At 44.0% G+C, this 16,200-nt stretch overlaps 1 protein-coding gene across 4 annotated transcripts in view; it reads right to left on the reverse strand.

The window, feature by feature from the left end:
* Positions 1–16,200, reverse strand: part of RASGEF1C (RasGEF domain family member 1C) — a 108,767-nt gene that overhangs the window by 83,021 nt on the left and 9,546 nt on the right. Inside the window, exon 1 of one of the 4 annotated variants that reach the window (XM_032158900.2) lies at positions 16,046–16,146. The exons of 1 other annotated variant lie outside the window; for it this stretch is intronic. In XM_032158900.2, coding sequence (XP_032014791.1) covers positions 16,046–16,054 — 9 coding nt within the window. In that variant the 5' untranslated portion in view covers positions 16,055–16,146. Of the gene's footprint in view, positions 1–11,192; positions 11,223–16,045; positions 16,153–16,200 lie in introns of those variants that run through there. 2 more of the 4 variants (XM_058440231.1, XM_058440232.1) reach the window with 2 other exon arrangements.

The following is a 16,200-nucleotide window of genomic DNA, read 5'->3' on the forward strand; positions in this document are numbered from 1 at the left end:
CAGTTAGTGTTAGAGCTCTTAAAGGTGGTGCAGACCCAAGCAGTGAGCAGCAGCAAGAGTTATCATGAAGACCTAAAGAACACAGCTTCCACAGCTGGAAGAGAACCCGAGCAGGTTGCCGCTGCTGGCTGGGGTGGCCAGCTTTTATTCCCTTATTTGTCCCCGCCCATGTCCTGCTGATTGGTCCATTTTACAGAGTGCCAAATGGTCCATTTTACAGAGTGCTGATTGGTCCATTTTATAGACTGTTGATTGGTGCATTTACAATCCTTTAGCTAGACACAAGGCGCTGATTGGTGCATTTACAATCCTTTAGCTAGACACAAGGCGCTGATTGGTGCATTTTTACAGAGTGCTGATTGGTGCATTTACAATCCTTTAGCTAGACACAGGGTGCTGATTGGTGCATTTTTACAGAGTGCTGATTGGTGCTTTTACAATCCTTTAGCTAGACACAGAAAAGTTCTCCAAGTCCCCACTGGACCCGGGAAGTCCAGCTGTCTTCACCTCTTGCTATCACCTGGAGGGAGACTGGGATCAAGCTGTGGTGGTCAGAAGAGTTCTAAGATGGCCCCAGATTCCTACTCCCTGGTGTACACACCCCATACAATCCCCTCTCCTCTTAGGTATAGGCAGGACTGTGAATATGATGGATGTCACTCCTGTGATTAGGTGATATTATCTGGCAAAGATGAAGGGAGTTTTGCAAGTTTAAGTAAAGCCTGTAATCAGTTGACTTTGAGATCATCAAAAGGGAAATTATGCTGCATGAGTGTAACCTAAACAGATAAGCTTTTTAAAGAAAGGTCAGATACTTGCATCAGAGACTCTCCAGATGGTCTTGAAGAAGCAAGCCACCATGCATTCTATAGCGGCAAGGAAATAAATTCTGCCACCAGCCACATGAGCTTGGAAGAAGACACTAAAACATAGATAAGACCCCAGCCCCACACTTGTGAGACCCTGAGGGGAGAACCCAACTAAGCTTTCCTTGAACACCTGACTCATGAAAATTCTAAAATAATAAATTTGTGTTTTACATTACCAAGATTGTTTTAATGTTTTGGGTAGCAACAGAAAAGTAATGCAATGAATGATACCTAAATTAAGCACTAAAATAACATAGCAAAGGGATATAGCTTAAAAAATCAACAAAGGACATAAACTAGAAACATAAAAAAACCCAATTCAAAAGAAGTCAGAAAAAAAAAGATACATATGAAACCATCAAAAAATAAAGGCTAGGTGCGGTGGCTCACACCTGTAATCCCAGCACTTTAGGAGGCCGAGGCAGGTGGATCACCTGAGGTCGAGAGTACAAGACCAGCCTGACCAACATGGAGAAATTCCATCTCTACTAAAATTACAAAATTAGCCGGGTGTGGTGGTACATGCCTGTAATTCAACTACTCGAGAGACTGAGGCAGGAGAATTGCTTGAACCAGGAGGTAGAGGTTGCAGTGAGCCAAGATGGCACCACTGCACTCCAGCCTGGGAAACAAGAGCAAAACTCCATCTCAATCAATCAATCAATCAATCAATCAATCAATAAATAAATAGATTTCAGAATAGATTTCAGATCACATAAATAAATAGCAGGCCGGGCGTGGTGGCTCATGCCTATAATCCCAGCACTTTGGGAGGCTGAGGCTGGCAGATCTCTTAAGGTCAGGAGTTCAAGACCAGCCTGGTCAACATAGTAAAACTCCATCTTTACTAAAAATACAAAAATTAGCCAGGTGTGGTGACGCATGCCCAGCTACTCAGGAGGCTGAGGCACAAGAATCACTTGAATCCGGGAGATGAAGGTTACAGTGAGCAGAGATCGCATCACTGCACTCCAGCCTGGGCAACAGAGCGAGACTCTATCTTGAAATAAATAAATAAATATACATAAATAAATAAATAGAAGGTGGTTAATTTAAATCCAACAATATAATCACATTAAATGTACATGTTCTAAACAATCCAATTAAAAGGCAGAGATTTGGGCTGGATGCAGTGGCTCACGCCTGTAATCCCAGCATGTTGGGAGGCTGAGGCAGGTGGATCACCTGAGGTCAGGAGCTCGAGACCAGCCTGACCAACATGGTGAAACCCTGTCTCTACTAAAAAAAATACAAATATTGGCAAGGCATGGTGGTGGGTGCCTATAATCCCAGCTACTTGGGAGGCTGAGGCAGAAGAATCGCTTGAACTCAGGAGGCAGAGGATGCAGTGAGCCAAGATTGTGCCATTGCACTCCAGCCTGAGTGACAGAGCAAGACTCCATCTCAAAAAATTAAATAAATAAATAAAATAACATAAAAGGCAGAGATTTTCAGATTGGATATGAAAGCAAGAACCACAAGAACCCAAGTTTAAATACAGAGACATAAATAGATTAAAAGTGAAAGGATGAAAAAAGGAAAGAGAGCTGGTATGTCTATATTATAATTATTTTATCTATATTATTATAGGAATAGATTTCAGATCAAATAATAGGATAGTAAAGAAGGCCATTCTATAATGACAAAGGGTCATCCATAAAGATGATATAACCATCTTAAGCATGTATTCACCTAATAACAGAGCTTCAGAATACATGAAGCAAGAACTGATAGAACTGCAAGAATAAACAAATCCACAATTGTAGTTGAGATTTTTGTCATCTGTTTCTCAATAATGGATAAAACAAGTAGACAGAAAATCATGAAGGATACAGAACACTTAAACGTTACCAAACAACATAACCTGATTGCTGTTTATAAAACCCTTCACACAACAACAGTGGAACTTATATGCATTTTAAATGTATATTTAATAAGATAGATCATATTTGGGACCACAAAAACATGTCTCAGTAAATTAAAATAAATGGATTCAAGTCATAGAAAATATGTTCTTTGACCACAAAGGAATTAAATTAGATATCATTAACAAGAAAAGTCCCCAAATATTTGGAAACTAAATAATAATACACTACCAAATAATGTATGGATGAAAGAAAAAATAATAAAGGGAGCTAAAAAGTATTTTGATCTGAATAAAAATGCAAACACAACCTATCAAAGTATGTGGGATACAGCTAAAGCAGTACTTACAGGAAAATTTATAGTAGTGAAATGACTATATTCGAAAAAAGATAGATCTCAAGTCATATGACCTTAGCTTCCACCTTAAGAAATGAAAACAAGAAAAGCAAATGGAACCCAAAGTAAGCAGAAGAAAGGAAATTATAATATTCAGAGCAGTGATCAATGGGGTATACAAGAAAACCAATGGAGCAAAACAATAAAACTAAAAGCTGGTTCTCTGAGAAGATAAAAAAATTTAATAAGCCTCTAGGCCGACTAATCAGGAAAAAAGAGAATATAAAAATTATCAATATCATAAATGAGACAGGCAATATTACTAAAGTTCTTAAGATATTAAAAGGAGGCCAGGCGGGGCGTGGTGGCTCATGCCTGTAATCCCAGCACTTTGGGAGGCTGAGGAGGGTGGATCACGAGGTCAGGAGATGGAGACCATCTTAGTAACACAGTGAAACCCCGTCTCTACTAAAAATACAAAAAATTTAGCCAGGCGTGGTGGCAGGCGCCTGTAGTCCCAGCTACTCGGGAGGCTGAGGCAGAAGAATGGCGTGAACCCAGGAGGCGGAGCTTGCAGTGAGCCAAGATCAAGCCACTGCACTCCAGCCTGGGCAACAAAGTGAGACTCCGTCTAAAAAAAAAAAAAAAAAGAGGCCAGGTACAGTGGTTCACACCTGTAATCCCAGCACTTTGGGAGGCTGAGGTGGGCGGATCACCTGAGGTCAGGAGTTTCAGACCAGCCCGGCCAACATGGTGAAATCCCATCTCTACTAAAAATATAAAAATTAGCCAGGCATGGTGGCATGTGCCTGTAATCCCAGCTACTCAGGAGGCTGAGGCAGGAGAATCGCCTTTACCCGGGAGGTGGAGGTTGCAATGAGCCAAGATTGTGCCATTGCACTCCAGCATGGGTGACAAGAGCGAAACTCCATCTTAAATAAATAAATTTAAAAAATAAATAAATAAATAAAAAGGATAATAAGAAAATATCATGGACAAGTTTATGCCAATCAGTTGAAAATTTAGATGACATGCAAAAATTATTCAAATGATACAAACTACCAAATTTCACAAAAAATAGATAACCTGAATGACTATATCTATTAAAGAAATTTAAACTGGAGTTAAAAACCTTCTCATAAGGAACAAGACAAGGCCAAGCGTGGTGGTTCATACCTGTAAACACAGCACTTTGGGAGGCTAAGGCAGGCGGATAACTTGAGTCCAGTAGTTCAAGACCAGCCTAGGCAACATGGCATAACCCAGTCTCTCCAAAAAATACAAAAATTAGCCAGGCATGGTGGCAAACACCTGTGGTGCCAGCTACTTGGGAGGCTAGATGGGCAGACTGATTGAGCCTGGGTGGTCGAGGTTGCAGTGAGCCAAGATCACACCACTGCATTCCAGCCTGGGTGACAGTGCCAGGCCCTATCTCCACAGAAAAAAAAAAAAAAAAAGACAAGAATGCTCGCTTTTACCACTGCTATTCAACATTGTACTAGATGTTCTAACTAGAGCAGTTAGGCAAGAAAAAGAAGTAAATGGCTTTGAAATTAAAAAGAAGTAGTAAAATGATCTCTATTCACAGGTGGCATGATCCCATATATACAAAATCCTACAGAATCCACAAAGGAACTATTAGAGCTAAAAAACAAATTCAGCAAAGTCGCAGGATACAAGATCAACAAACAAATATTAGCTGTATTTCTATACATCATCTATTAATGCTCTGAAAAATGAATTAAGAAAACAACTACATTTATAGTAGCATCCAAAAGAATAACATACCTAGGAATAAATTTAACCAAGAGGAGAAAGATCTGCAGACTGAAAACTATAAAATATTATTTAAGATAAATTAAAGTCTAAATAAATGGAAATACATTTGTGTTCATGGGTTCTAAGATTTAATATGGTAAAGATGGCAATACTAGCCAAAGTGATTTACAGATTCAATGCAATCTCTAGCAAAATTCCAATAGCCTTTTTTGTTCAGAAATCAAAATACCCATCCTGGCCAGGCGCAGTGGCTCATGCCTGTAATCCCAGGACTTTGGGAGGCCGAGGCGGGCTGGATCAGTTGAGGTTAGGAGTTCAAGACCAGCCTGGCCAACATAGTGAAACCTCATCTCTACTAAATATACAAAAACTAGCTGTGTGCGGTGGCACATGCCTGTAATCCCAGCTACTCGGGAGGCTGAGGCAGAAGGTGGAGGTTGCAGCGAGCCAAGATCATGCCACTGCACTCCAGCCTGGGTGACAGAGCAAGACTCAGTCTCAAACAAACAAACAAAACAAAAAACCCACCCATCTTAAAATACATATGGAATTGCAAAGGTCCCTAAATAGCCAAAACAATCTTGAAAAAGAACAAAGTTGAAGGACTCACACTTCCCGATTTCAAAACTTACTACAAAGCTACAATAATCAAAACAGTGTGGTACTAGCCAGTTGATTTTTGAAAAGGGAGCCAACATCATTAATTCAATGAGGGAAAAAAACAGTCTCTATGGTGCTGGGACAACCGGACATCCACATGCAAAAAAATCAAATTGGACCCCTACCTCTTACCATATATAATTATTAATTCAAAATGGATCAGAGACCTATATATATGAGCTAAAACTATAAAACTCTCAGGAGAAAACCTGGGGAGAAACATGGATTTGGCAATGGATTATTAGATGCAACCCCAAAAGTGTAAGAAACAAAAGAAAAAACAGATAAACTAGTCTTCATCAAAATTAAAAACCTGTGTGCATCAAAGGACATTACAAAGAAATTGAAAAGACAAACTACAAAATGGGAGAAAAATTTAACCAAAAGGAGAAAGACTTGCACACTGAAAACTATAAAATATTATTTAAGAGAAATTAAAGAAAATCTAAATAAATGGAAAGATATTCACAAATTTATATATCTGTAAGAGTCTAGTATTCTGAACATATAAATAACTCCTATAACTTAACAAAGAAAATACAAATAACCCAATTTTTTAAGAAGCAGGCAAAATACTTGAATAGACATTTTTCCAAGAGATATACAAATGGCCAAGAAAAATATAAAAAGATATTCCACATTATTAGGAAAATGCAAATCACAAGACAATCAAATACCACTTTACGCCCGCTAGGATGGCCATAATCAACAAAACAGAAAGTAATAAGTGTTGACAAGGATGTGGAGAAACTGGAAACCTTGTGTGTTGCTGGTGGGAATGTGAAAGGACAGTTTGACAGTTCCTCAAAAAGTCAACTATGGCATTACCAAATGACCCAGCAATTCCACTCCCAGTTACATGCCCCAAATAACTGAAAACAGATCCTCGAACAAATACTTATACATGAGTGTTCACAGCAGGACTATCTTCACTAGCCAAAAGGGGAAAACAACCCACATGTCCATCAACAGATGCATGGATAAATAACTGAGATACAGACATACAATGGAATATATTCAGCCATAAAAAGGAATCAAGTACAGATACATGTCACCACATAAATGAACCTCAGAAACATGTTATGTGAAAGCCGCTTGACATGAAAGGCCACATGCCACAGGATTCCATTTATATGAAATATCCAGAATAGGTATATATCCAGAGAAAGAACACAGGCTGCTGGTTGTCATGGGTAGTAGTGAGTAACTGCTTAATGAGTATGAAATGTTCCTTGGGGGTGATGAAAATGTTTTAGAACTAAACAGAGGTGGCAGTTACAGAACCTTTGTAATTTATCATATTAAAAGACTAAAGGAAAAACCACATAATCATCTCATAGATGCGAGAGAGCACTGACAAAATCCAAAATCCATTCCCAATAAAAACTCTCAACCAACTAATAATAGAAGAGAAGTTCCCCAACTGGATAAAAGGCATCTGTGAGAAACCTGCAGCTTACATCATACTTAACAGTGAAAATTGGAAAACTTTCTCCCTAAGATCAGGAAAAGGCAAGGTGATCCACTTTCTTTTTTTCTTTTATAATTTCAACATTTATTTTAGATTCGGAGGGTACATGTGCAGGTTTGTTACATGGGTATATGGCATGATGCTGAGGCTTGGGGTACGAATGATCCTGTCCCCCAGGTACTAAGCACAGTACCCAATAGTTTTTCAACCCTTGTCTTCCTCTTTCCCTCCCCTCTAGTAGGCCCCTGTGTCTACTGTTGCCATCTTTATGTCCACGAACACCCAGCAATCCACTTTCAATACTTCTATTCAACATTGTACGGGAGGTTCAGTCTAGTATAATAAGAAAAAAAAAAAAAAAAAAAAGAAACAAAAGGCATCCAGATTTGAAAAGGAAGGAATAAAACTGTTTTTATCTACAAATAATGTGATCATCTATGTAGGAAATGCTACGGAATCTGTACCAAGAGCACTATAATCAATAAGTGATTCCAGCAAGATTCCAAGATATGAGATCAATACGTAAGCATCAATTGTATTTCTACCTATCAGCAACAAAATGTTGGAAATGGAAATTTAAAAATACTGTTTACACTACATAAAAAATCAAATGCTCAAGGCTCAATCTGAGCAAAGATGTACAAGAGCTGTAGATGGAAAACTGCAAAATATGGCTGAGAGAAATTAAACACGTAAGTAAGTGTCTGTGAGTTAGAAAACTCAGTATTATTAAGATGTCAATTTTCCCAAATGGAGCTATAGACTTTACAAATTGATAAGATGATTCTAAAATTTATTTCAAAATGCCAAGAACTGGAAGAGCCACAACTATTTTGAAAAAGTAGAACAAAGTTGAAGTGCTTATGCTAACTGTCTTCAAGACTTGTTTAAAGCTACAAAATCAAGAGAATAGAGTAATGATATCAAGATTGGCAAAGATCAACTGAATACAACTAGAAGTAGAGTCACAAATATATATGGTCAAAGGAATTTTAAAGAAGATGCAAATGCAATTCAGTGGAGAAAGGTGGTTATTTCGGCCGTGCCTGGTGGCTCATGCCTGGTAGCTCTTGCCTGTAATCCCAGCACTTTGGGAGGCCAAGGCAGGTGGATCACCTGAGGTCAAAAGTTTGAGACCAGCCTGGCCAACATGGTGAAACCCCATCTCTACTAAAAATACAAAAAATTAGCCAGGCATGGTGGTGGGTGCCTGTAGTCCCAGCTACTCGGGAGGCTGAAGCAGGAGAATGGCATGAACCTGGGAAGTGGAGCTTGCAGTGAGCTGAGATCACGCCACTGCACTCCAGCCTGGGCGACAGAGTGAGACTCCGTCTCAAAAATAAGAAGAAGAAGAAGAAGAAGAAGAAGTCAGGCACGGTGGTACATGCCTGTGGCCCCAGCTACTTGGGGGGCTGTAGTAGGAGAATTGCTTGAGCAAGGCTGCAGTGAGCTGTGATCGCACCACTGCCCTCCAACCTAGGTGACAGAGCTAGACTCTCTCTCAAAAATAATAATAATAATAATAATTTAAAAAATTACAGAAACAGGCCGGGCGCGGTGGCTCACGCTTGTAATCCCAGCACTTTGGGAGGCCTAGGCGGGTGGATCACGAGGTCAGGAGATCGAGACCACGGTGAAACCCCATCTCTACTAAAAATACAAAAAATTAGCCAGGCATGGTGGCGGGCGCCTGTAGTCCCAGCTACTCGGAGAGGCTGAGGCAGGAGAATGGTGTGAACCCAGGAGGCGGAGCTTGCAGCGAGCCGAGATCGCGCCACTGCACTCCAGCCTGGGTGAGAGAGCGAGACTCCGTCTCAAAAAAAAAAAAAAAAAAATTACAGAAACAACAGTAAAACCTACAACTATAAAGTTCCTAGAAGAAAATGTAGGAGAAAATCTATAAATTGGAGTTAGGTAAAAAAAAAAAAATTCCTTAAACACCAAAACATGATTTTAAAAATTGACGAAGTGGACTTAATTGAAATTAAGAACTTGTGCTCTTCAAAGGACACCATTGAGAATAAAATGGCAGCCAGGTATTGGGTGGAAAATTTATAGATTACCTATTTGATGAAAAGAACCCTCAGAAAACAATAAGAAAATGAACCCAATTAAAAATGTGCAAAATATCTGAACTGACAGTTCATCAAAGATTTACAGGTGGCAAACAGGCATAAGAAATGATGCCTCATATCATTAGTCATCTGGGAAATGAAAATTGAAATCACAATGGGATACTCCTGTATGCCTGTTAGAACGGCTAAAATTTAAAGACTGACAATACCAGATGCAGCATGGATGGAAAGCAACTGGAATTGCCATACACTGCTAGAGAAAATATATTGGTTCAACCACATTGGAATAGAACTTGGCAGTTTCTTAAAACATTAAATGTGAACCTACCATTTAACCTGACCATTCTGTAGGTATTTATCCAAGAAAAATGAAACACATGTCCACACAAAGACTTGCTTATAAATGTTCACAGTGGCTTTATTTATTTATTATTTTTTTGAGATGGAGTCTTGCTCTGTCGCCCAGGCTGGGGTGCAGTGGCTCAATCTTGGCCCACTGCAAGCTCCGCCTCCCGGGTTCACGCCATTCTCCTGCCTCAGCCTCCCGAGTAGCTGGGGCTACAGGCATCCGCCACCACGCCCACCTAATTTTTTGTATTTTTAGTAGAGACGGGGTTTCACTGTGTTAGCCAGGATGGTCTCGATCTCCTGACCTCATGCGCCCGCCTCAGCCTCCCAAAGTGCTGGGATTACAGGCATGAGCCACCGTGCCCAGCCTAAAATATCTTCTTAATGTTAATTTCACCTTTTTTAACGTGGCTACTGGAAAATTTCAAATTAGGCCAGGGGCCCTCATGGTATTTTGACAGGACAGAGCTGCTACAGATCTGACTACCCTGGGGGGAAAGTCAGGGAGGGACATGCACGGTGACCTCCTAAGGATACGAAGAGCCCAGCCAGGACCAGGGGACTCAACAGGACAAGTGTTCCCATCCCCTAACAAACCAACAGAGTGAAGGCCAAAAAACAAATAAAAACCAACCAACCAAACAAAAAGAACTGTTAGAGAATAAAAGAGACTTAAGAGATATAAAAATCGAATGCGACATGTGGGATGTGGATCTTTCCAGACTTGAACCAACCAACTGTAAAAAGATATTTTTGAAGTAATGGGGGCATCAGATTACAGACTGGCCATTAGATGATACTAAGAAATTATTATTAATTTTATGAGATGTGTCAACTGGCATGAAGGTTACGCAAAGTCCCCATCAGTCCAGGAGGAATCCCCACTGTGTCTCAGATTTGCTGTAAGCACCTAATAGGGTTGGGGTGGCAATCAAGGAAGACGGGCCAGGCATTGCAGCCCTGGGAGCTGGGAGATAGGTGTGTAGTGATTCACATTCTTCCTATTCTGTATGGTGTTTGTTTGTTTGTTTTCTGTATGAAAAGGTTGAAAAAAAAAAAAGAGATTCTTTCTCCCTGAAAGTCCACTGGGCCTGGATGCGGTGTGACCTTGGGGTGTCCTCCCTGCTTGCAGAGGGCAGGACCCCTGGGCCTTCCTCCCTGTGTGGGCTGGGCGGGGAGGGCAGCCGAACGCGCGGGCTTGGCGCCCCTCTCTCTCCTCATTAAGGTGAGTGGCAACACCACGGATCGTGTTCATTACATGAAATGTGCACCTGTCAACGGCTCTGCTCGTGAAATTTGTTAGAGCGCAATAACCTAATTTGTTCCTCTTTCTTATACTTGCTGTTTGCAAAATAGAAGTACATTTTCCCCGGCAAACATTTCAAGAACGGTGACATGCAGATACTTAAGGTCCTTTTCATCATCCAAAGTGCTAATACAATTTGGCTGCACCCATGCAGAAGCATCTGCACAAACTACAGAGGCCACGGGGGCTATGCTCAAGCCCCGGGAGCAGCTGTCACACTCTCACCTCACTCTTTTCAAATCCGTTTCACAATCCGCCTTGCGCACATTCACAAAAACCACTGATTGTACCATTTTTTATTCTCAAGGGGCTTGTCAGCACAGCCCGCTGGTTGGAAGTGCTAAGCTGGAGAAAAGCCCACTGTGGTCAGGACACTGCCACTTCCCAGGTGACTGATGGGCACTACCGTCAGACACTCCAGTCCTGGAAAGTTAGGCGTCACAGGAGACCATCTCCCTACAGCGCTCCGGAGCCTCACTGACCTTCTCCGAGGATTCCGAGCCAGCCCTCTCTCCCCAGCCCACGTGCAGTGGCGGTGGCCAGGGCGGTGGAGCGTACTGAGTGACCTGCTGCAGCTCAGAGCTGCGGCTTCTCCTGGCTCCTCCACCTGCCTCTCTTGTGCTTCAGGTCTGCTGAAGGTTGACAGGGAAACCGGGAAATGGCTGGTGAGGAAGGCCCAGCACCCTCCTGTACCGAGCCATGCTTCCCCTCTGCCTGCAGGATGGTGACCAGGGCAGGGCCCAGTGCCTGCTGCAGAGAACAGCCTGGAGTCGCAGGGCCTCTCAAGCTGGGGCCTTGACCTTGGCTCCTCCCTCCTCTCCTTCTCCAAACACACACGTGGTCTGACTCCTGTCTGACCTTGGAGAGCAGCTGGGGCATCGCGCCCTCCCGCCAGCGTCCCTGGAGCTGACTCCCACCGCAGCCCTCACACAGACATGAGCTCAGGGACACCTTGAGGGACCCTGCAGGGAGGTGTCCTGAGGCCCAGGGGCCTGACTAACTTAGTGGTCTCCAAACTGAGAAGGGCGTCTGCAGAGTACAGACCAACAGGAGGTGCGTGAGAAGACGACACGGGAACTCCTTACAACATGACTGTGAAAATGACTGTGCTATGTAACATTTGCTACATGAAAAGCTTACCTGTAGCGTACACACGTGTCAAAAAGCACAACAAACAGATACCTGCAGGCCGGCCGCCCGGTGAGGCAGTGGCATGTCACAATCACCCATGCATCCTCCCTGCCCACAGATCCTCCCCGTCCAGGTCCCCACTATCTGGAATATTATTAAAAACACTTATTTATTATTAAGGTAGGATTGACAAATAAAAATTGTATCTATGGTGTACAATGTGATGTTTTGATGTATGCAGACATTGTGCAATGGCTAAGTCAAGCTACATTGACCTATCACTTTGCATATTTACCATTTTTTTGTCGTGTAGAGCTTTTAAAAATTCATTTAAAAACATTTCTTCCTTAACTATTCAATAGAACCCACTAGGGATGCTCCCTCGGCCTGGTATGTTCTGTTTGGGAAGCCTATTAATGATAAATTCAACTTATTTAACAGAAATAGTATTGTTCAGGGCCGGGCACAGTGGCTCACACCTGTAATCCCAGCACTTTGGGAGGCCAAGGCAGGTGGATCACTTGAGGTCATGAGTTCAAGACCAGCCTGGCCAACATGGTGACACCCCATCTCTACCAAAAATATAAAAAATTAGCCAGGTGTGGTAGCAGAAGACTGTAATCCCAGCTACTCAGGAGGCTGAGGCAGGAGAATTGCTTGAACCCGGGAGGAGGAGGTTGCAGTGAGATCACACCGTTGCACTCCAGCCTGGGCAACAGAGAGACTCTGTCTCAGGAAAAAAAAAGAAAAAAGAAAAAGAAAGTATTGTTCAGGTTTTGTATTTCTTCTTATGTCAGTCTTGGTAAGTTATGTCTTTTGGGGTGTTTGTTCATTTTCTCTGAAGTATATCAAATGTATTGGTACGAGGTTCTTCATAAGAATCCCTTGCCATCCTCGCCACCGGGGGAGAATCTGCAGCGACGGCCCTTTCTCCCTCCTGGTGTTGATCATTTGTGCTTCCTCTTTTTTTGCCTTGGTTGGTCAAGCTGGCGGGCAATCAACTTGATTCATCTTTTAAAACAGGTATTTCTCTGTTTATCAATCTCTATTCTCACAAGATAAAGTTTAAGGAGAACTTGGCACACTGTGCTTGATAGGAAGCACTCAATAAAAATTCTGTATTTCAAAGCACGACCTAGCTCTAGCGTTTCTGAGTAACACCAGGGTAACAATATCCAAAGAGCCTGAGGGCTCCCAGGACCCGACTTCACCCCGAAATGTGGAGCTGGGTGTGCTGCCCGAGGCTGGCGTCGGTGAGGCTCCCCTCAGACCTCAGCGCAGGGCAGGGCTGCTCTCACTGCTGGGTGCCTGTGGCCAGCCTGCCTCTGATGAGCCTCCTTGTCCCCCTGCAGCACGATCCCGTTCCTGGAGAGTCCCCTCTGGGGACTGAGATTTGGCGTCAGGAAGCAGGGGTGCATCAAGCACACGGGAGCGAAGCAGGGGTGCATCAAGCACGCGGGAGCGAAGCAGGGGTGCATCAAGCACACGGGAGCTCTCTGCCTTGCCTCCCTCATCCAGCAGCCACACACCTGTGAATCACTCGACAATGGCTGGGACAGAGGGGAGCCCGAACCCCGGGACAGCAGAGGGAAGCAATGGCGGGATCCAGGGTGCTGCTCGGGGCAGTGGCGGCCTCTGAGAGTGGACCCAGGCTGGACAGAGAAGGCCTGGGGGTTAACAGAGAGGCGCTCCTGGCTGAGCCCAGCTCAGGCCTGAAACCCACGGCTGCTCAGCACGTGTTTGTTGGGTGGTCCACGTGATGGGCAGATGGGAGGCTGTGAGCAGAGAGAGGCCCACAAAGACAGAGAGTGAACACAGTCCACGCTCAAAAATAGCCCAGACCGTCAACCGCACAAACCCCAGACGGCAAGCTGAGCTCATGGCCCACACTGGCCGCGTGGCCCTGGGATGTCCCCTTGCGTCCCTGAGCCTCAGCTTCCCCCTCTGTAAATCAATGGCAGCTGCTGTGGGAATTACCTGAGGCCACAGGTACTCAGCCAATGGCACTGTGCAGGTGTTTAAACCGTCACAGAGAGCAGTGGTCATTTTACTATGTATTATTTAGCCAAATGGGCACTTTTGAACACTGTCTGGATTTTAAAACAAACAACTAAACAACTTCCTGACCAAAGGACCCGGGTAGATATTTCCTCTGCGAGGGCACTAATTAGCTATTCCAAGAGTCTGCACTCCATCCCACGCTTAGCGACATCCACTGCACGTAAAGCAGAAATGCACCAATTAGGATGCCGGTGTGGGACCGGAAGGCCTTGAACTGGCAACAGCAGTGCCTGAGTTAGCTTATTCAAAATTAATAAACCAAGGTGACCCGTCACATTCATCAGCCTTTCATAGATGAGTCTGTAGGACTCTTCCTGGACAGGCTTATGGGGCTTGGCAGTTTGGGGCACCATTGGTGGCAGGACCCTGGGCAGTAAGGCCCTAAGGAAACTGGAAACAGGCAGGACAAAAGCGCACCCTTCTGCAGGCCCCAGCCCCAGACAGCGCCGCCCAGCAGAAGAGGACCAGGACCCCTGCTATCATTTCTGAAAGCGAGAGACATGTCGGGTCCCCAAGAAGGGAAGAAAGTGAAGGCATACTGGACGCCTGCCTTGTCCAGCTCTGGCGTTAAGAGCCCCCTCTGGTGTCTGAGGCCCAGAGCAATCCTAGGAGTGTAAGAGTCTCCCAGAGAGGAAGGAGTGTGTCTTGGTCTGTTCCTGCTGCTATAACAAAATCCCTGAGTCTGGGTAATTTATAAGTAGTAGAAATGTATGCCTCACAGTTCTAGAGGCGGAGAAGTCCAAGAGCAAGCTGCTCTCTGCTCCACAGAGGGTACCTCCTTGCTGCATCTTCACGTGGGGGAAGGACAACAGCTCCCTCATACCTCTTTCTTTTATAGGGGCACTAATTCCATTTTTTAGGATACTACCCATTAAAGGCTCCACCTCTCAATATGATCACACTGGCAATTACGTTTCAATCTATACCATTCAACAATTACGTTTCAGTATATACCATTCAACAATTACGTTTCAATCTATACCATTCAACAATTATGTTTCAGTATATACCATTCAACAATTACGTTTCAACATGGAAATTTGTGGGGAGACACACTCAGACCATAGCAGGTGGGTTCAAACCTAGGCCTCCGTGACCAGGGCACCTTCTGCTGCTTCTGGGATCCTTTAGGGGGTCCTGCATGAAATGGGGCTGGCGAGGATCTTTGCCAAGAGTAGGAACCCAGGGAGGCAGAGCTGGGCCCACAGGTCCAGCCCCTGAGGCTGGAGGAGTGAAGGAATAGGAGAAAGCCCCCAGGAAGGACTCCCAGAGGGTAGAAGGGAAACTGAGGCAGGAGCCCAACAGTACCACAGCACATCCTGGCAAAGCCTACCCAGGCCCCTAGTGGTCTCAGCCAAAGGGACCACATCTCTCCTCCCCAACCCCCACCTGCCACCCCCTGCTGGCAGACATGCAGCCCCCAGGAGTGGAGAGGACGGGAGAGGTGGCAGGGGTGCCTTTCTCCTAGAGAAGCATCACACTCTGCAATTTTAAAACAATTCTGACTCAAAATGCTTAGCCTGCATTGAGTTTTTAAGAAAGAGTCCAACAAATCCAGATTATGGGAGAAAATGGATGCAAGCTTTCTACAGGAATGACAAAAAACATGTGGAAGTACTGCTGTAGATGAAAAGGATCTAAAAGACACAGCAAATATCCAAGGCTTCATCACTGACCGGATCCTGGATATTAAAATAAGGCCAGAAAGGACACTAAACAACTAAACAAACAACTAAACAACTTCCTGACCAAATAACCCGGGTAGATATTTCCTCTGCAGGGGCACTAATTAGCTATTCCAAGAGTCTGCACTCCGTCCCACGCTTAGCGACATCCACTGCACGTAAAGCAGAAATGCACCAATTAGGATGCCGGTGTGGGACCGGAAGGCCTTGAACTGCTAACAGTGGCGTCAGTTAGCTTATTCAAAATTAATAAACCAAGGTGACCTCTCCCTTCCCTCCCTCTCTCCCTCCCTTCCCTTCCCCTTCCCTCCTCTCCCCTCCCCTCCCTCCCTCCCTCCCTCCCTCCTTCCTTCTTTCCCGGATGGGATCTTGTTCTGTGGCCTTGAACCCCTGACCTCAAGCGATTCTCCCACCACAGCCTCCCAAAGCGCTGGGACTACAGGTATCAGTGACCTCACCTGGCTCATATTAAATTTCTTGAATGTGCATTCAAATTGTGGTTTTGTAGAAGAATTTCCGTGTTCTAAGGTGATGCTGATGTCTTGATTCCTGCAGCTTACTCTTAAATGGCTTAGTAAAAATAATGAGCAAATGTTCCAAAGTGTTAAAAATT

Source organism: Hylobates moloch, unplaced genomic scaffold, assembly GCF_009828535.3.
Source record: "Hylobates moloch isolate HMO894 unplaced genomic scaffold, HMol_V3 SCAFFOLD_6, whole genome shotgun sequence".
Lineage (NCBI taxonomy): Eukaryota > Metazoa > Chordata > Mammalia > Primates > Hylobatidae > Hylobates > Hylobates moloch.